At 44.9% G+C, this 20,560-nt stretch overlaps 1 protein-coding gene across 1 annotated transcript in view; it reads left to right on the top strand.

The window, feature by feature from the left end:
- The window catches only part of ABCC2 (ATP binding cassette subfamily C member 2), a 56,903-nt gene that overhangs the window by 34,819 nt on the left and 1,524 nt on the right, over positions 1 to 20,560 (top strand). The window contains exons 19-31 of the mRNA XM_073240559.1: positions 1,427 to 1,607; positions 6,208 to 6,331; positions 6,614 to 6,749; positions 7,424 to 7,643; positions 7,792 to 7,946; positions 10,441 to 10,596; positions 12,123 to 12,322; positions 13,260 to 13,386; positions 14,912 to 15,013; positions 15,437 to 15,580; positions 16,435 to 16,593; positions 17,599 to 17,765; positions 20,189 to 20,383. Of these exons, the coding sequence (XP_073096660.1) occupies positions 1,427 to 1,607; positions 6,208 to 6,331; positions 6,614 to 6,749; positions 7,424 to 7,643; positions 7,792 to 7,946; positions 10,441 to 10,596; positions 12,123 to 12,322; positions 13,260 to 13,386; positions 14,912 to 15,013; positions 15,437 to 15,580; positions 16,435 to 16,593; positions 17,599 to 17,765; positions 20,189 to 20,383 (2,066 nt within the window). The remainder of the gene's footprint in view (positions 1 to 1,426; positions 1,608 to 6,207; positions 6,332 to 6,613; positions 6,750 to 7,423; positions 7,644 to 7,791; positions 7,947 to 10,440; positions 10,597 to 12,122; positions 12,323 to 13,259; positions 13,387 to 14,911; positions 15,014 to 15,436; positions 15,581 to 16,434; positions 16,594 to 17,598; positions 17,766 to 20,188; positions 20,384 to 20,560) is intronic.

Here is a 20,560-nt window from a genome sequence, read left to right as displayed (position 1 = left end):
AACATTTTGATTGCATTGTCTCATTTGATTTTCACAATGCCCTGTGAAATAGTACAGACAAAGGGGCTACAGCAAGTCACTAGAGCTGGTTATAGGTAGAGACTAGGCTTTCCTTGCCGTGGGCAAGTTAGCACATTTGTCCTGACACAGTGGGCTGAAAGGGGGAGTTTTGAATATCACAAGTGTTTGAATATGCTCCCCATCCCCTGCAAGTGTAGAATGGGGGCTGTCAGTTTGCAATACCTCCCTCAGCACTAGGCAGTTAATGTTCCATCTATATTTGGCTTTTCCCTTTCAGATTTCTTGAATGCTGCCCAGTCAGAGGATGGCAGGGTGGACTGGGCTACCGTCCCACTGAGGTTCTCTGCCTCTCTCTTGGATCAGGGAGTCAACAACAGCTCACCCTCTCTCCTGTTCCTGGTCCTGGGTTTTGTCCTTAAGGCTTCTTGGCTCTATTTATAAACTGAATACTCATCCTGTGCCTGGTTTGTTGCAAAGATGTATAGATGAAAAGGTCTGGTCCCTGCTTTCAAGCAACAAACAATCTAATGGGAAAACATATAGAAAAGCAAACAATAATATTATAATACAATAATTATTTTAATGCAGTCTATATGAACTACAGTGGAGACATTGAAGGAATACCCAAGTCTTGCCTGGGGGCTCAGGAAAGGCTTCTAGAAGAGTTGACTTTGAGCTGAGACTTGAAAATGAGCCTCTCCTGGGTCTTCCAGATAAGAGGGACCTATCAGCTATGGGGCTATGAAGTAGACAGCAGAGACGATGGGCTTGGGTTATCTCTCCAGAGGCCGGCCATTCTCAACCCCATGGCCCCTATCTGAACCTCACTACTGATCCCTGAGTGTGTGTCTTTCTCTGAGGGGCTCTCTGTGTCAATGTAGTTCATAAATAGGCAGGAATACAGGATGCCAAGTCTGTCACACCTGGGAGGGCCGGGGCCAAAGACAAAATTCTTGCCTCACAGTGTCTCTAACATGCTGAAAGAATCCAGGCTATTCTTGTTAGTGCCATTGCTGAGCTGGTTAGTGAAAGGGGCAGTTAGTTAGCTAGTTATTTAGCTAGTTTTGTATGCACCTTGATCTCAAATGATATTCCTAAGCCCAACTCTTGGCTACCCAGGAAGCTGGAGAAGAATATGTACGGGGCAAACCTCATTGTCACTACAGGAAAATAACTGAATATGCCCACAATGACACAAGTCTAATCCTAGGTATAGGGTCAGGTTTTAGGATGAGGCCCTGGAAAGGAAAGAGGAAGTAAAAGAGGTCATGTGCTCAGGACCACATTTTGAAACAAAGTCCCACAGTGAATTGAAACATCTGTTTTTCCTTTTATAGATCAAGCCAGGGACCCAAAGTGGTAGACTTGAGCAAGTAGTCAGCACAGCTTATTGTTGTTTTTACAGACCCGCCTCTTGGTTACGCACAGCATTCACTTTCTTCCCCAAGTGGATGAGATTGTGCTTCTGGGCGATGGCACCATCTTGGAGAAAGGGTCCTACAGCGCTCTGCTGGCCAAGAAAGGATTGTTTGCTAAGAATCTAAACACATTCATAAAACAGACGGGTCCTGAAGGAGAGGCCACAGGTATGTGAGGAGGTTTGGAGCAGGACAGAACTTGTGTATGGGAAGGGGTGGGAGTGGTAAACTGCTGTTTACCTCTTGAACAATTCCATATCCACTGAACTAGATCTGGAAGTGACTCATATGGAGACCCAAAGTCCATTCTCTCCCCATTCTGTGTCACTGTAAAGAGACACACACATAGAAACGTTCTGCCTGAGCCAAACTGGGGGCTCCCCTTGCTCATCTGGTCTCTGACATGCAATTAAAGGCTCTCTTTAGAAGGGTGTGGCTGGAGGGTTGGGGTAATTAGCCCCTGTGGAAGGAACAGCGATGGCATGAGGAGCCCCCTTTTAGGGATGCCCTGCTTCTATTGACTCAAGTCCCACATCCTACCCCTCCTACCCCAAATCCATTAAACACACTTCCTGGACAACTTCACAGGCTGATACAAATTGTGCACTGCTAAATTCTTGGGATCTTAACTGATATACCCAAACCACTGGGTGTTTTGAGCCAGATAAAAATCGTGGCAGTTGCATAGTCTCACAGTATACTACAGGAATAGCCCCAAATGCCACCCTCACTGGGGTCACCAATTAGCTCTGGTCAGCAATACAGGCTATTCCCCAAGATCTTCCCCAAGATCTTTCCCAAGAATGTGCCGTTGTTCTGGGTATCTGCTTCAAGTAATAGTCACCAGCAGGATGTCAGGACCGAGAACTCACAATCTGGAGGGTGCAGGGACATCCTGAAGTCAGTCAGAAGAGCGAGTAGTTACAGAGCCTGCAAGTGGGAACACAGTTCAGGCTTCCAGGTCAGGGCATGTGATGGTTTTAAACTGCCCTGAGTGCACCAGAGACAGAAAGAAAAGCCTAAATGAGGAAGTCTGTAAGCGTTGGAGGGACAGGGCAGGAACAAAGAACAGGATGGTCTGGGAGACTGGGATTGGGAGCCAGCCCTGAAGTGGGGCAAGGGCACCAGAAACAAGCAGAAAGGAAGGAGTCAAAGCTTCCCATCAGCCTTCTTATGCTCTAGGAATTGGCCTGGAGGACACAAAAAGCACCTGCCTGGGGAGTTAAGGTCCAAAAACAAAGGACAATGCCCCGTGCTGGTCCTTGAGTTACTGCTCGGTCAACCTCATCACCACAACCTGGACAGTTTTCCCATGCTAAATTCTGAACATTTTTTCTGACATGCCTGGATCTGAGTTTCTGGATTTTGTTATAAATCCGCATGGATAGACATTCCCCTTTGAAGAATTCTATCTTTCATGTCCAAAGGGCAGCTTACAAAATAGCTCATTAAACCCTTGTTTTGGTAAACTTTGATAAAACACTTCTGAGCAGTGCCTGGCATGCTGTTGTGTTGGTTCTGGGACTTGAGGTACAGCCCACAAGATGGCAGCAAGAAGGGCAGGGTAGGGCAGGAGGGCACGGGGACCTGTATGAATATTGGCTCTATGTATTAGCTTCCTAATAAGCTGCCATAGCAAAACACCACAAACTAGGTGGCTTAAACAACAGAAACTTATTATCTCACAGTTCCAGGGGCTAGAAGTTCACAATCAAGGTGTTGACAAGATTGGTTCTTTTGAAGGTGGTAGGAAAGATCTATTTCAGACCTCTTCTCTTTTACCGGTTTGTCGGCAATCTTTGGCATTCCTGGTTTGTAGACATATCACATGATCTCTGCCCTCTTCTTCACATGATGGTCTCCCTTGTGTGCATTTCTGTGTCCAAATTTCCCCTTTTTATAAGAACTTAAGACATATTGGGTTAAGAGCACATCCTGCTCCAGTCTGACCTCATCTTAACTAATTGCATGGACAGTGACTTGATTTCCCAATAAGGGCACATTCTGAGGAAGTGTGGATTAGGACTTCAACATATGAATATTGGGGGGACACAGTTCAATCTGTAACATCTGTCCTCTGGCACCCAAAAATTCATATTCTTCCCATGTGCAAAATATTTACCTCATCCCAGCCTCTGAAAAGGCTTAATCATTCCAGTATCAACTGTAAGTCCAATATTTCACCTAATTGTCAATTTGAAGCCCCAGATTTCATCATCTAACTCATATAAATCAGATGTGGTGAGACTTGGACTCACGGGGCAAAATTCCTCTCTATCTGTGAACCTGTAAAATCAGACAAGTTACCTGCATCAAAATACAATGATGAGTCAGGCATAGGATAGATATTCCCAGTCCAAAGGGAGAAATCAGAAGGAAAAAGGGAGTCATGAGCTCCAAGCCAGCCCCAAAGCTAGCAGGGTTTTAAGGTTTGTTAATAATCCTCTTTGGCTTGGTGCTGTGTTCTCTGGGCTTACTAGGGTGGTGGGCAGTAGCCCTGGGCAATAGTCCCACCCTCTGGAACTAAGGACCAGCCAATCTCTGCACTGCCTTCCAAGTCATTTTCCTCTTTTCTTCATGGATAATGCACGTTCAAGCCTGGGCAGTTGTGCTGACTCACTCACAGTCTGTAGAATCCCAGAAGTCTGACAGGGTTCCTTCATTTCGTCTTATCTCTATTCCCTACAGTCTAAGGTGGCAGCATATCTGCTAAAATGATTGACTGGATCAAGTGCCATGCCTAATCTCTTTAGCAAATCTACTGTTGGGCCTTTCTAGTGAATTTTTCACTTTAGTTATTGTACTTTACTACCCTAGAATTTCTATTTTATACTTTCTGAATGATTTCTCTCTCTTTATTGATGCTTTCTATTTGGTGAGACCTCGTTCTCATATGAGAACAAGATCTCATTCCTTCAGATCTTTAGACATGGTTTCCTTTCGTTCTCCCAGTGTATTTATGATGGTTGATTTAAAGTCTGTTTAGTAAACCCAAGGCCTGTGCTTCCTCAGCCAGTTTCTGTTGACTGCTTTTTTTCCCATGTATGCTCCCATTCTTTCCTGCTTGTTTGTATGTATCACAGTTTTTTATTGAAAACTGCTCATTTTAAATAATAGAACAACTCTGGAAATAAGATGTCTCTCCCTTCCCTCTTCTGCTGGGGTCTGTGGTTGTTGTTCCTTCTGTTTAGTTTCCTGAATAATTATGTTAAGTCTGTATTCTTTGTCATATGTGACCACTGAAGTCTTTGCCCTGTTGGCTTGGTTAGCGGACAGTTAATGGTTGGACAGAGATTTCCTTAAGTGCCTGGAAGCAGTAAGTCACTCAGCCTCTGCTGAGAGGCTGTGTGTGTGTGTGTGTGTGTGTGTGTGTTGGTGGGGAGGGCAGGAGCATGTCTTCAATACTCCAGGAGGCAGTTTACAGTTCTGCCTTAGCCTTTGTTTCCTGCTTGCACAGAGCCTGAAGGTTAGCCAGAGGTAAGAGAGTAAGGCCTTCTCAAGCCTTTCCTGGGTGTGTGCACGACCCTACACATGCATATGACATTCTAGGTTTCCAGGAACGTACTCACCATATCCAACTCCCTATGAATATCTTACTGTCCAAGTTTTCCTTTTCAATCTTAGGTCAGCTTCTTATTTGCCCCAACTGTCATCACAACTAAGGCAGCTGTGATGCTAAACAATTGCTGGTCATCTGTTCAGCTGGCAGCCCTCATAACCTCCATATTTCCATTTGATCATTCTCTTTTTCTGTGTGGGCTTTTCCTGAGTTAGAGGACAGCACGGACAGTTCCAGCTTTTCCTTTGTTCCTCTGCATAGGGAGGAGGGATAGGGTAGTGTGTTTTCCCCATGGCCGCCTGCTCTGGAATGCTGATGGTCTGAGCAAGCTCTAAGTCACATCCAAAAAAGATAAGTTCTGTGTATGGGGTTTTCCTGGAAACTGCCAGATAGGTCAAATAATGACAATTCTCCAGGCACGAGGCTTTTCAGGAGGTTCAAAACAACTCTGTTCCCTCCAGCAGCTGCTAGGCTGATAGTTTCATGGTTACCATGGTTGTGAGGCTGTTCTAGGGTACAGCAGATCTGAGGAGAGGGAGATGGAATGGGGCAAATTAAACTATCACAAAGCTTACTGTTCTTTCTGAAATGAAATCATTTTTCTTAAATAAATGCTCCACAGATTGTTGCAGGCCTTTGATTAATTTCAGAGTTATGAAAAAGTTGATTTTGACAATTTTTTGCTAGTATTCTCATTGCTTTTATGGAGGTACCAATTTCCAGAGGCCCTTCCTCTACGATTCCCACTGATGCCCAGGCTATTTTTTTTTACATTTTATTTTGTTACTTCCACAATATGTTTTTTAAATGCTTTAAATTCATAGAAGTTTTCAAATTATTTGCATTCCCAGAAGAGCATTTTTAATTTACACTCACCTCTTTAATCAATTATGTTGAATTATGACTCCTGTTTATCTACTAGAACCCTTAAATGTTATTTTCTGCTCCAAAAGAACTTAGGAGCTTCTGGAAATAATTTTCTCTTTTAGGCCATTTTCTTTTCCAGTGGAAATATTAATTCATCTCTTCTTTATCCTGATATTTCTCAATAAGAAGATGTACTAATAAGCAGTAATTCTTGAGTAAAAGATATGTACATCTGAGATCTCTTGCTGAGGCCAGCAAGATCAGAAATTATTCTCTCTCCATGTTCATAGGGCTGTGAGAGCTCTATGCAGTCATCTCCCTAACCTTTGGCATGTTTCTTAGTCAATGAAGACAGTGAAGGAGAAGGGGACTGCGGGCTGATACCCAGTATGGAGGAAATCCCTGAGGATGCAGTCTCCTTGACCATGAAGAGAGAGAACAGCCTCCATCAAACACTTAGACACAGGTTGGTTATCTGTTCAGCTGGCAGCCCACATAACTTCCATATTTCCATTTGATCATTCTCCTTTTCTGTGTGGGCTTTTCCTGAGTTAGTGGGCACCATAGACAGTCCCATCTCTTCCTTTTGTTTCTTTGTGTCGGGGAGAGGATTGGGGTGGTGTGTTTCCCCCATGGCCAACTGCTCAGAAATGCACCTTGATGCAAGCAGAGCAACTGTGACATCTGCATGCAAGACCTTTAGGATGCACCTACATCTCAAGAAAACTTTTCCCCCTCAATCTTTCAGTTCTAGGTCCAGCAGAAGGCATCCAAAGTCCCTGAAACTCTCCCTGAAAACTCAGAATGTGAAAACCTTGAAAGAAGATGAAGCACCAGTGAAAGGACAGAGACTAATCGAGAAGGAATTCATACAAACTGGAAAGGTGACTCCACGATAATAAGTACCATTAGAGGTGATATAAGGCTTGGGATCCAAACATTTTAAAGTTTGATGGCTTGAATACATATTTATAGGAGGGATATGTTTTATGTGCTTTGCAAATCTTTGATTTCATCATTGAAATGTTAGTAGAGGCCCTGCGCTCTCCATGAAGAATGATGTTCCCTGTGATGATCTTTATACCACATTTCATGAGGGTTTGATTCCATTCTGATATGTAGAGAAAACAAAACAGCTTTGAGATGCAATTCTGGGAGCCAGTGAACACTAATATATCAGTCTCAGAGCATTCAATTCAAATTCAGAAAACGCAAAACCACTGTCTTAAATTTAAGGTCTTATCTGAAATCTAAATTAATAAAACAATTCCAAGGTATACACACTGTAACCCCATCTGTCCCACTCTGTTTTTATATCTTCCCCTCTTAATTTCATCTAGAAGCTCACAAATAATCTGAGGATTTATTTACCCCACACTGAACTTCAGCATTGATTATTATCCTGGCCCAAAGCAGAAATGATGACCTTAGGCTACCAAATTCGCTACCTTCTAACCGCTTTTCCAGGAAACTCCACTTACCCCGTAATTGGTATTTTAGGTATTTCCTCACCAAAGCCATTAGGAATTCTACTTATATTGAGGTGGGGGCTTTGCAGGTGAACTTCTCCATCTACCTGAAATATCTACGAGCAGTAGGATGGTATTCGATATTCTTCATCATCTTTGCCTATATGATCAATTCTGCGGCTTTTATTGGATCCAACATTTGGCTCAGTAATTGGACCAATGACTCTAAAGCCTTCAACAGCACCAACTATCCAGCCTCTCAGAGGGACATGAGAGTTGGTGTCTATGGAGCTCTGGGAGTAATTCAAGGTATGTCGGACGGCTCTGACAGCCATCTTACAGAATCTGTGTGGTCTGTGCGCTTTGCCTGGACTCAGAAAAAATTGCCATTGTATCCTTGGCATGGGTCTCCAGGGATCCCTGTGCATGCTGATAACTAACTCGGTTCCATTTCTAGGTGTATTTGTGCTCATAGCAAATCTCTGGAGTGCCCGTGGTTCCACCCATGCATCAAATATCCTTCACAAACAACTACTGAATAATATCATCCGAGCACCCATGAGTTTTTTTGACACAACACCCACAGGCCGGATTGTGAACAGGTTTGCTGGGGTAAGTATCTCAAAGGCTGAGAGATGTTGTGTTTATATGCTGGGGATCTTTCTATTTCGCACAGGGAAATATTCCTGTCTCCCCCTAAGCAACACTGTGCAGTTCCAATTCTTTTGTCCAAGAATGCAAATATTTCTTGAGTGCCTTGTGTGAGGTCCCATGTGTCCTGGGGATGCAGGGATGAACAGCTCTGACCCTTTCAGTAGCTTACCATTTTGTGAGGGAGACAGCCAAGGAAACAAAGGATTATGATAGAATGTGGTAAAACCAATAGCAGTGATGTGTACAGTGGTCCTCTGGGAGTACAAAAGAGTGACAGAGGAGAAAGGTATTTGCACAGTCTGGGTGACTGGGGGTGGGAAATGTCAGAAAAAGTGAGACTGGTGTTAAATCATGGAAGTTAGGCAGGGAGATGGTGGGCGTAGAGTGGGGGGTGGGGGGTGGCAGCAGAAGGAGAATGAGAAGGATTAGTCTGCAGAGGAAAACACAAGTAAAAGCGTTATCACTGGCTGTGACAGTGAGTAAAAGGGATAACAGTATAACCATTTGCTTGGTCTCTCACTCCATTCCTGAAACTTCCATCTTTGATGCTTTAAAAATAAGTAAATTAGGTCTGGATTATGGGAGAGAGCCACCTATAATTTCAATGAGGTTTTTAAACATTGTTTCCATCTGCTGCAGATTCTGGAACCATGAGCATTCATTCAGCAACATTTATTGTGCATCTTCTATGAGCCAAGGACTGTACTAGGCTTTGGGATGCTCAGTACAAATTAAGATAATAGATGGCTCTCTTCCATGGGCCAGACCAAATTCATTGATTCTTAATGCACATGAGAATGAAATTTTAGGAACAGAGACAGAAACAAGGTAATTCTGAGTAATATTCAACTATTATCAGCACAGTTTTCAGCCCTCTGTTTGTAGAAAAGGGAGCACATTTTTAAAAATGAGCAGCTCTGGATCCTTCCATCTTGGAGCAGATACAGAAAGGCTAGCTCACAACCCACAGCCAGGTTCTGAGGACATTATGACTGCTTAGAAGTGGGCAGGTGACTGGCCTTCATTTATCACCTTCCTCTGGAACAAAAATGGTGGGCCTGGTGTCACTGGAGACAATTTCAGTGGTATTTCTGCTCTTTAATAGAACCTACAAAAGTATATAATCTTGGATGGGAGATTTCTCACAGGACTTTTGCAATTATACCACTTCCAATCTTATAATATAAATGTAGTTAATTCCTGAAAAAGAAACGGAGATCTTACTGTGATTTACTTAGGCAATAGTGGTATTTTTCTAACTGCTTGTGCATGAAAAAGGAAACTGTCATTAATTTTATAGTGAATTTTCTTGGGGAGGTGTCTCAGGCCTATTAATAAGAGTCTTATCTAGGGTCCTCTAGAACCAATGGCTAAGCTCTTAAGAGGAGATGAGGAAGGGTGGAGGAAAGAAAGATGGAGAATCTGTCCAGAGTGGGAGTCAAAAGTAATCTGCATAGAACTGAAGCTGGTAAGGATTTTTTTCCTGCCAAGCCTGGACATACGTTATTTGCACTCCAATGTGACTTTGGGAAGGTAAATTAGACTAAGGAATCATTTACTCTTCAGGATTCTCTTGGGAAAATGATATCCCTTACTCAGTTTGGGACACTATGGTGATAATTGGACTCACCTTGATACTCACATATTACTAATCCTAGAACCAATATAATCTATAAGAAATATAGGCAAGGGAAACCCAAAATAGAAGCCAGGCTTCCTGCATATACTAAACTGTCCATTGATCCATCCATCCATCCACCCATCGGTCCACCCATTAATTTGCTCATTTATTCAACATCACATGAAGGTGACATGGCAGTAAAACCCATCTATCACCTCTGGGTTTCTTAGTTAGAACACTGGCCAGGCAGGGGTCACATTCAGTCTGCACCTCCCACTACCCTTGAAGCTCTATGCTGGGTAGAGAAACAACTTCCCAGGTAGAGGATGGTTCCTCAGTCAAGGGTGAGAGACAGGGCTTGTTGCCTGAAGCCTCCAAATAAATGTGTACTGAATCCTCATCATGTACCAGGCTCTGTTCTAGGTAATCAGTGGAACTAGGACTTGTGTAAAGTTGGAATAATTGAATTGGCTCAGTTATAGTAAGATTTACCTTTAAGGTTTATTAGCTTTCAATGGTTATAAACTGTTTAATAAATTTGACAAATGGAAATTTCACTAAGAAGAATGAAGATCTTTGCCAAATCTATTGAAAATGGTGAAAGATGACTGCCCTATCTGTTTAGAGGGATTTAGAAAGATGAAGAAATTATGGAAATGAGATTGGCTGTTGGAGTGAGCAGCCGAACAGCTATTGCAAACGAACATCATGAAACAAACAAAGGAGTCACTGGGAACCTCCAGTCAAACCAGTACCTAGCTGGAGTTGGGACAATGTAAAATGTCCTAGGAACTCACTGGTGTGTCATTTCTCCTGACGGTGTGTCCCTAGGATATCTCCACGGTGGATGATACCCTCCCCATGTCCTTGCGCAGCTGGGTCTTGTGCTTCCTGGGGATCATCAGCACCCTTGTCATGATCTGCATGGCCGCCCCAGTCTTCATCCTCATCATCCTTCCTCTCACCATCGTTTATGTGTCTGTTCAGGTGGGTTTGGAAATGGCTAGGTCTCCTCTCTACTTAGAAAAGCCTAGGCTCCTTCCTGAGAATCTTCTCTTTTGCTTATTGATAGTCACTTGCTTCTCTCCAGCATCTTTGTCATTTAGTCATATACTGACACACTGAGGAGGCCACAGGACACTGTCTGAAGGTGAAGTGTCAGCACCAATTGGTATATAGTCACAGCAAACCTCACTTCAGCTGCAGCCCCCAGGAAAGCTTAAGTGGGGCAGGTTTATGTTTGGATCTTATGTACTTTGAGGTTGGCTCTGGACAAAATCTTGGAGATCATACACACACACACGCACATACACACACACAGTGGTTCGGTTCTAGTCACTCCTGGAAGAGCCATGCTATGGCTGTTTCTCTGGCTGGCCTTAGCTTGCCTTCTTAGAGATGGCTCTCAGCAGGAGCTAGATCTCCTTTCCCTTCAGGGACAGTTTTGGTGAATGGTGATGGGAACGGCGATGGCTTAGGCTCAATTCTAATGTGTTAAGGGAGCAGGTAGCTCAAGGGTCAAGTCTCACAGAAAAACTGGAGCAAGTGGAAGGGACTCCATGCTCATAATAAGAAGTGACAGAGGGAGGGAGGCTGTGGAGAGAACTGTTGTCCTACCAGTTGTCTTTGGGATGAAATGTTCACCTCAGAAAAACAATTCTGAGGACTGCAGTCACAGGCAGCCTTGTGCTCTGTGGTTTGTGTTGAATTCCTCAGGCACACTGTCATCTCAGTAACCGTCTTTCAATTGTTAATAACAAAGCAACAACTAAGAAACACGATATTAAAGGAAACTTTCAGGTATAGGATTTTGAATTATGACTCTTAATGTCCAGCTCTTCCCTGGTTTCAACAAATCTTCACAGAATCTAGTAGCACCATTAACCCATTCCCTGAACCACACCCTTCAGCCCTCATGTCTCAGAAAGTCTGCCTGCCCTCACTACTACATCCAGTGCCAGTTTTGACCCTCAACATTGCACACACCTCTAGAGCTATCTTTACCTTCCCACATCATCAAGGCACAGGTTAGGTCATTTACTGATTCTATTCCATTTTTATGCAAACTTTAGCTTACCTTTCTCTGTTCTTTTCCTGCCCATTTCCACTTTCCACACCCCTGGGGTCCCAGCTGCATTTGCAAAATCCTTTTGGAGATCATTTTTCTAACTCCTGTAAAAACTGCCACTTGGAGGGTACATGCAGATTCTTGCAGAGGACATGGATTAGGCTGACGAAACTCCTCACATAGTTTGGAAATTCGATCTCTAAGGCTACAGACTTCGCACTTTCCTCCTCCTCTGCTCCCCACTGACCCAAACCCTCCCACCATCCTCCTCCTCTGGGCCTCTCTCATCATTCCTCCAGCCAGAGGTGAGGCTGGAGGCTTCTGTCCTGTTCAGATGTGGGCTGTGGCCATCAAGGTGAAGAGCACTGGGTCATAGCCACAAAAGAAGAGCTATGACAGTGGATATGGTTGTGTGACTAACTGATTCTTTATTTTTGGGGTCCAGATACTTTACATGGCCACTTCCCGCCAGCTGAGACGTCTGGACTCTGTCACCAGGTCCCCAATCTACTCCCACTTCAGTGAGACTGTGTCAGGTTTGTCTGTCATCCGTGCCTTTGAGCATCAGCAGCGGTTTCTAAAACGCAGTGAGGTGGGGATTGACACCAACCAGAAGTGTGTCTACTCCTGGATTACCTCCAACAGGTGCTTTGGGGTTCTGCTTGTTTGACCTTAGCTATGAGAGTGCAGGAGTGGCCAGCGATGTGAGGCTTAGTCTGGACACGCATGCCTGTCTTGGAAGGAGAGAAAAGAAAGCATGAGCTTTAGTCAGAGACTGGGTCCCTGTGCCTGCTCTACCATTTACTGAGCTGGGTGAATGGCCTTGACCTCGCTGAGGAAAATCTCATTTTCTTTGTTTTCACAATGGCTAGAACACAACCTGTCTCCCAATGACCCAGACATTCTCTGCTTCCCTGAGAGTGACGTGCGATCCTCCATAGTCAGGACACTCTTTGCAGGGTAGTGAAAGAAGCAGAGTTGAGGCAGGGGAATTGGAAACCCTAAGGGAAAATCAGTGATGGCAGAAATGGAAAGCTCCCACCCACCCTGCGAGCATCCCCGGGTAAGGTGAGCATTCCTCATTGCTCCAGCTTTATTCAGCCTGGCACAAAGTGGCATGTCCTTGAAGGAGGGAGGTCTTCTTCAGGAAGTGAAAGTTCTTGAGTGGCTTCCACATTGCCTACTCAAACAAAATCACTTGGGACGTTTATTAAAAAGGCAGATTCTACTCCCCCCAAGTCAGAATCTCCTGAAGGAGTCCAAGAAATTTTTTCCATGAATTTGTGTATTTTTAACAATTGCCCTAGACAATTCTTATGATTTGGTGAGTTTGGGAGACATTGAGCCATAGGATTCCCTTAGTTTAGCAAACTCCTTTAGTATCTTTAAAATACAATTTATTTTTTAAAATCCAATTTAAAAGATGTTAGGAACACATGGTGTAGTCAAATTGAGGCATCTCCTAAGAACATAGCCTCCCAATTCAATCCCTCTTAGAATGTTTTGTGAGTACCTAGGTTTCTGGTTAAGATAAGGAAGTTGGAGATCGGTGACACCTGTCTCTGATTCTGTCACCCTACAGGTGGCTTGCGGTTCGGCTGGAGCTGGTTGGAAACCTGATCGTCTTCTTTTCATCCTTGCTGATGGTTATCTATAGAGACAGCCTAAGTGGGGACACTGTGGGCTTTGTTCTGTCCAATGCACTCAATGTGAGTCTGCAGCCTGGGAGTATGGTTAAATTGATGGCTATTCTTAAATTGCTTAGAGAGTATACTATGGAGTCTGTGCTCTTAATTCCTTTCTAGATCCAGAGGGGCTAGAGGACACTAAGGCTCAAACCCTGGCTCCATCTCTTGCTACTTGTGTAACTCACAGACATGTTCCTTACCTTTTCTAACTTGGTACCAGTGTCACATGGGAAAATGGATATAAATTTTGTTGCATTTTGGAATTAAGAAAGCAGTTTGATATGATTCAGTATAATAGTTCCCTCTTTGACTTTTTGCTTGATTCTAGTCAAAAGAGAAGAAATGAATTTCTTTTCCATAATATAGCAGTAACCAGAAAGTCTTCTGAACAAATAACTTCTCCTATGTTGGTGCTTCTTAAATCACAGAATAGAGTTAATGCTAATAAAGAACACAGAATACAATAATGCATCCCTAGCATAACTAGGGGAAATTGTTAGACATTATTTCCTAGCACCTAAGACAGTTTTTGGCACTACAGTAAATGTTCAATAAATGACATTCATTTAATGAGTCATTTGGCCATCTTTCATGGCATCTTCTGAACTCATATACTAAAGGTGTGAATAGCTACCAGCAGGCTCTATTTGGTGCAACCTTCTGTAGAGTTAATAAGGCCCAAGGCAACCGTGGCAGGACACCCAAAAGGACCCTGTTGTTCATCAGTTACTCAGTTCCTTCTGCCACTGCCCCTTCATCACCTCATTTCTAGGCTTATTATCCTAGGGCAGATGGAGTAAGAGTTAGAGAACTGTTAGGCTGGGCCAAAACAAAAACACTGAAATATCAATTTCATATGGTTCAGTCTACACAAAGTGATTTACTCCTTTCCCCCATGATCCTATGCCCTCCTCTCTCTAACCACCATTGGCTCAGTGAAAAATCCCTGGTGTCTTTGTCTGAAAGAAGCTTGCATCTGAGTAATTCATAGATCCTTGGGACTCTAGCCTGGCCCAGATCATGACAACCCTGTTACTGGTGTTAGACATATCTTGGTAACAGCAGGAAGGCAGCTGGAGGTTACTGGGGTGAAGGAGGACAAGGGCCCCTCGTGGATGTCCTACCTTGAGGGCTGGCTCTCAATCGAGCTCTTGTTAACTGAGAGCAAAGAGAGGTGGCAATGCTTTGGAAGCATTTTCTTGCCCTGTGTCTTTCCTTTTGCTTTCCCCGCTTGTGGAATGCCACCCATTGCCCCTGCCACAAAGGACTTGGTTCTGGTCCTACTACACCAAGGGCTAGCTTCTCCAACCCCAGCGTTAACCCCAGGCCACCCCAAGCTCACATTACCTTCACAGTCAAGCACTTGATTGTCCTCCATCCATTCCTCCCCCAGAATGGTGAGGACTATCTTCTGTATCTTTCCTTGCTCCCTCAAAGCTTGGCATAGTGCTGCGTACAAATTAGGCACTGGATTGACCTTGTGGTTTGGTTATTTGAATTGGTTTCTGAGCCTGAGATGATCTTTAGTCTTCTGGTTTTTCTGTAGATCACACAGACCCTGAACTGGCTAGTGAGGACGTCGTCAGAAATAGAAACCAACATTGTGGCTGTTGAGAGAATAAATGAGTACATAAAAGTGGAAAATGAGGTAAGGAGGAATTAGAGGAACCCAGGGACAAGGTAAAAAGAGAGATGTGACTCCTTCTAGAGGGAAACTTGATCTCGACAAGAGATTTCACATAGGGATGTAAGGGTTTTCCTGAAGTCTCCAATGCTCTAGCTCAGGGTCTTAGAATTTACTAAGTTTAAGTGGTGGCTTCATTCTGGAGCTCCCAGAGCAACCTCATGGGATAGAGTTTCTTTAACTGAATAAGGTAGGAACCTTCTGGAAGTACCAGTCTAGTTTAGTCTACTCAGTGCAGATGCCCACATGTGGTAGGACACTACTGTCCTTTTCCTACTCTGTGACCTGGGTCCCCTAGGAACCCTTCAGTGAGTTGCCTTCAGCCCTTCAGTGTCATTTCTGCAGGCTACCCCAGGACTAAGCTATTCTCCTCCTGTCCCCTTGCAGGCACCCTGGGTGACTGATAAAAGGCCTCCAGCAGGTTGGCCCAGCAAAGGGGAGATCCAGTTTAGCGACTACCAAGTACGGTACCGGCCTGAGTTGGATCTGGTCCTGAAAGGGATCACTTGTAACATGAGGAGTGCAGAGAAGGTAGGTGGAGCAAAGAAAGGCCTGCATGCGAGTCCTGTGATCAGAGCACAGTTAGACACTGAAGTGGAGAGCAGCTGGACTCTGGGCTCTTATCGTTCTGGCAGGGGGAGAGAGTCAGGACACTCCCTCCGCCCTGGGGAGGTGCAGGGACAGCAGGACATTGACACGGAATCACACAGACTTTCTGGAGCCATGGGGGGCTTTCTGCTCAGCCCTTCTCTGCCTCCTTGCTGCATCCTCTTCTCCGGGGACTGACAGGCTCATTTCCTGAAAGGGCCACAGCATGTAGAGAGGAAGTCAGAAGCGGCCGTTCTGAGGAAGGAACTGGCGAGAACAGCAGTATGGAGGTTTTCCCTGAAGAAAGAGAATGGCCTGGTTCTCCTGGTCTGCAAAATCTGGCACCTGTCTATGGCGTTCTTGCTTCCCGAGACTTGAGGCCTGACACAGGACCAAACAATATATGGCTAAGGATGCGCAGGTCCACATCAGGGACTGATTCTTGATTGATGGCAGGCCTGCTCGATCCTTCCCTTCTCACTTTGAACTGATGATTTAAAAAAATAACAAAAAAACATACCTGTAATTTCTGATCATTATAACAACAGTTGTTGATGTGCCCATCTCCAAAAGTCACTGTAGTTCTCAGCAAGCAGCTATTCAGGATGCAAAGGCCATCTTTTTCTGACATCTGAACACTTTTTTCCCCATCAAAACCAAAATCAGTTTAACATCTCAGAGCTGAAGTACCCCATCACTGCCTCTTTCCACCTGTGACTGTGAATGCCCCAGGCTAAACTTTCTCTCCCGCAAAGAATTACATGGTGAACTAACAGGCAAAAGGACTGTATTTACAGATTGGTGTGGTGGGCAGGACAGGAGCTGGGAAGTCATCCCTGACAAATGGCCTCTTCAGAATCCTGGAGGCTGAAGGTGGCCAGATCACCATTGATGGGGTAGATATTGCTTCCATTGGGCTCCACGATCTCCGAGAGAAACTGACCATCATCCCCCAGGTGAGCTCTCGAACTTACTCTGCACAGCAGTGGGGTCAGATTGTTCTTTAGGAAACATATGCAACTTCTTCTTCATGTATATTCACTTAGCAGTGTCATTTCTGCAGCCTACCCAGGACACATAAGCTGGTTCCCTAGGATGAATTGTTTCTAGAACTTAGAAATATATGTTTTGCATTTTTTTGGTAATATGCTTATGTGATTGTGGGTGTCTAACCAGCAGGTGGCAGTAGCAAAACAGCAGTCAAATAGCACAGATGCTTATTTAGCATTTCTATAGCCCATCAAGATTCTGGAGACCTTTGTAATCAGCATTAGCAGTTTTGCTGCTGAAGCTCGAAACATTAAGCTTTATACTCCCATTTGGTGTGGCTAAAAGGTAGGAGAGGGAATTTGCTGCAGGATTCTGCCAGCAAGAGGAACGCTTAGTGTGTCAGCAAGAAAGGCTTCCCTTGGGCTTCCTCTCGGGACCCTACCAGGAAGGATTGCCCTGAAGGCTTCTCCCTGCGGATCCTCTTTAGAACCATTCCTCCTTGGAGCGCTGTAGCCAGCTCTCTGGGGCGGGGTTGGCTGTTTGCTCAGTTTGATGCATGTTCTTCTCCAGCCTCCTCAAATGCATAAACATTCTTCTCCTGTGACTGTATTATTCCTTCCTCTGCCCACCCCTGATCCCTCCACCTCCACACCATGAGTCTTCATTTGGGAATGTGGGATATTCCTCTTCCCTTCTTGAGAGATGCTGAGGCAAATCTGGAAATCCACAAATTAAGGTCGTAATGAAAAACAAAAACAAACCAAGGACTCCTCCTAATCCTGTGCTTAGCTCCCTGGCTGGAGGCTGCTCCTCCCTGGCTGGAGGCTGCTCTGAAACCGGGGAACCTCGCGCACGCTTGACCACTAACCCGCTTTCCATCCCAGGCCAGTCCTACCTGCTTTCTCTTGGCCACAAAGAACTGGAGTCCCTCTCTGTCAGTCTCAATAGCCCCTTCATCCCTTGACTTGCAGGAGCCCATCCTGTTCTCTGGGAGCCTGAGGATGAACCTAGACCCTTTCAGCAGCTACTCAGATGAGGAGATCTGGAGGGCCCTGGAGCTGGCTCACCTCCAGTCCTTTGTGGCTGGCCTGCAGCTTGGGCTGTCTCATGAAGTGGCAGAGGCAGGTGACAACCTGAGGTAATGTTTCATGAACCACTTCTCCCATAGGCAGTGAGAGGAGGTGAGGGGGAGCCACCCCTTGGTTCTGCGTGCTCAGTGGTGCCTGAATTCTCTCACTCTCATGTGTAAAGTGAGCCCACTGTAAAGATGACATGATAAAACAGTTGCGAATGTGCACCGAAACCCTTGAGAAACTTTGTTAGTAAATGTACCCTCATGAGACATTACAGCATGTGAGCTTACAGATCCCAGTGTTGGGGAGGTTCTCCACTTAGCAGCTCACTGCAACAAGGATGCAGTCTCGACAACCAGTCCAACCCCATGAAGTCTGGCTCAGTTAGCAGGAGGTGTAGACTGGACATGGGGGGGGGGGGTTCAAAGGATCCCCAGGGGGTTGCATGGGCATCCTGGCTGGAGCAGCACTGATTTAAAGGGCAAGTGGGTGATGGGGATGTGGCGTCTGCAGAGCCCTTGAGCACCTGAAACACCTCATTCAGGTCAGCACAGATTCACTCAGCTTCACCACTCTTTTGCTCTTTCTCATGCTTTTCTATATATATTGACACTTCAAACTTCCGGCCTTCACTATGTGTTCACCTGGCATTTTCCCTATGACAATTGGGTTTTTCCCTCCACATGAAGATTAGTCCTTGGCCAAACCGCTGCTTAGGGGTAGTTCTTGCTCCAGTCAGGTGCCTTCAGAGTGGTGGGCAGGGCATGGACCACTAACAGATAAAGCTCAGAACAGAAGGCAGGCTCAGGAGCTCAGTTCATGGTGCAGCTCTGGCTTGTTATAAATGCAGAATCTCAGGCTCTGGACCTAATCAGAATCTGCATTTTTAGCAAGATTTCTGTGCACATTACAGCTTGAGAAGCACTGCCTAGAGCACTAATTCTTCACTAGGCTGCCTGCTAGAATTACTCAGGAAACAAAAAAAATCTCACTGCCTGGGTTGCACCCCAGAGCACCTGTAAGCCTTTGTTAAGGACACTGTGATGCTCATTTTCCCTCGGCAGCAGATCTAGGAACTAGCAGGATTTAAGTAGTTCTACAGGCCTATGAAAAAATCCTACTCAAACATTCAGTTAACAAATATGTATTGAGGACCTACTATATGTCAAGCATGAGATAGGGGAAGATGGCACTGACACAACCCCAGCCTAGCACTGAGGGCAGAATGGAGAAGACAGATCCTGTGCAAGGAAATGCTGTGTGGTAAATGCTGCACCCATATGGGGTGATGTGGACCCCACTGGCAGAATGGGACGGGAGCCTTGGCACTTCTTGTTTGGAAGAACAAAATTCACACCATCCTTCTCTGTCCGTGTTGGGAAACACTTAAACGGCATAACCAGTGCCTTGATTTCAGACCTGTTTTGAAGGTGATGAAACAACTTTCACTAAGTGATCAGAGATCAGTAAGCTTGGAGACAGAGGCAGCAGCTAAAAGCCAAACTGAGCCTGTTCCTATGAAGCCCAAATGAACCAGGAAGGAACTTAGTACAATTGAAGTACCTAGTTTTGCAGTGTCTCTGTTCTTACATCACAGAGAGAAATGGGAAGTTCATCTTGGGTGACGTCTCATCACCTACAGAATTTTTCTTACAGAAAATCACAGAACTTGTCTAACCACCCTGTTTAATATGCTCCCTAATGGCCACAGCAGGAAAGAACCATTAGCAGATTCCTAAATATATTTCCTTCACATCATTTCCCAAAGCTTTTTTTTATATAAGTAAGAGGTCCTGCCTTCATTACTGGCTTTTAGCAAATTAAAACAATTTGCATTTTAAAGTCATATTTGAATTCCACATACACTGCATCTCACACCAAGACATCATGCTCATTAGATAGCTATGTCTCTAATAAAGGCAGAGGGCCTTGAACAGATAATTAGCCTTGAGACTAGAATTACACATTAAAATAACGAATGGATTTGCTAAAGCCACTAAGAAATGCCCCTGGGGCATTCTGGTGCAATGTCACCCTACATTAATGGTGTCAGGTCAAATACTGCTGATGAACTTGGTGACATCTCATCTTGTTTTGGAATTGTTGATATACTGGGATATCACTGTACCCAAATGCCAAGAACTATTCCTGAGCTACTGTTTCCCAAACTTGTTAAACATGAAAATCACCAGGGGTGCTTATTAAAAATACATGTTCCTGGGCTCCTTCCCATTCTGATTGAGTAGGCTGGGGCCCCAAAATATGAATTTTTAATTAAGTACCTGTGGAGGGTCTTCTAATCACCTGAGAAAGTCTGGAAGACATTGCCCACAGCAACAACAAGCAGCCAGCGGAGAAGTGGAGGCATTCTGGGGCAGTTAGGAGGGGTTAGGAGTCTGTTCTGGCCCAGGATGAGGGCCCCACCCCCCTGCCCCGGTCATGCCCTGGTCCTCAGGGGCTGATGCTCGGTCTCTTCCACTGGCTGCAGCATAGGGCAGAGGCAGCTACTCTGCCTGGCCAGGGCTCTACTCCGGAAATCCAAGATTCTGATCATGGATGAGGCCACCGCTGCAGTGGATCTAGAGACGGATCGCCTCATCCAGATGACCATTCAAAACGAATTCTCCCACTGCACAACCATCACCATTGCCCACAGGCTGCACACCATCATGGACAGTGACAAGTGAGTGGGTTTGGACGGGGCGGGGCTTTGTCAATAGTAATGGCAAACAGCAGTGGTATCAGCTGTGAGATACTTTATAGTAGGTGTAATCACCACCATTTTACTGACCAAGAAACAGAGGCCAGGAAATTCAGATTTGCCCAAAATTAGACATCAACTTAATGAAAGCCAACAGGG

Source organism: Manis javanica, chromosome 7 (genome assembly GCF_040802235.1).
Source record: "Manis javanica isolate MJ-LG chromosome 7, MJ_LKY, whole genome shotgun sequence".
Taxonomy (NCBI): domain Eukaryota; kingdom Metazoa; phylum Chordata; class Mammalia; order Pholidota; family Manidae; genus Manis; species Manis javanica.
The sequence above is the reverse complement of the archived record's forward strand: the minus strand, read 5'-3'. Positions and strand labels throughout refer to the sequence as shown.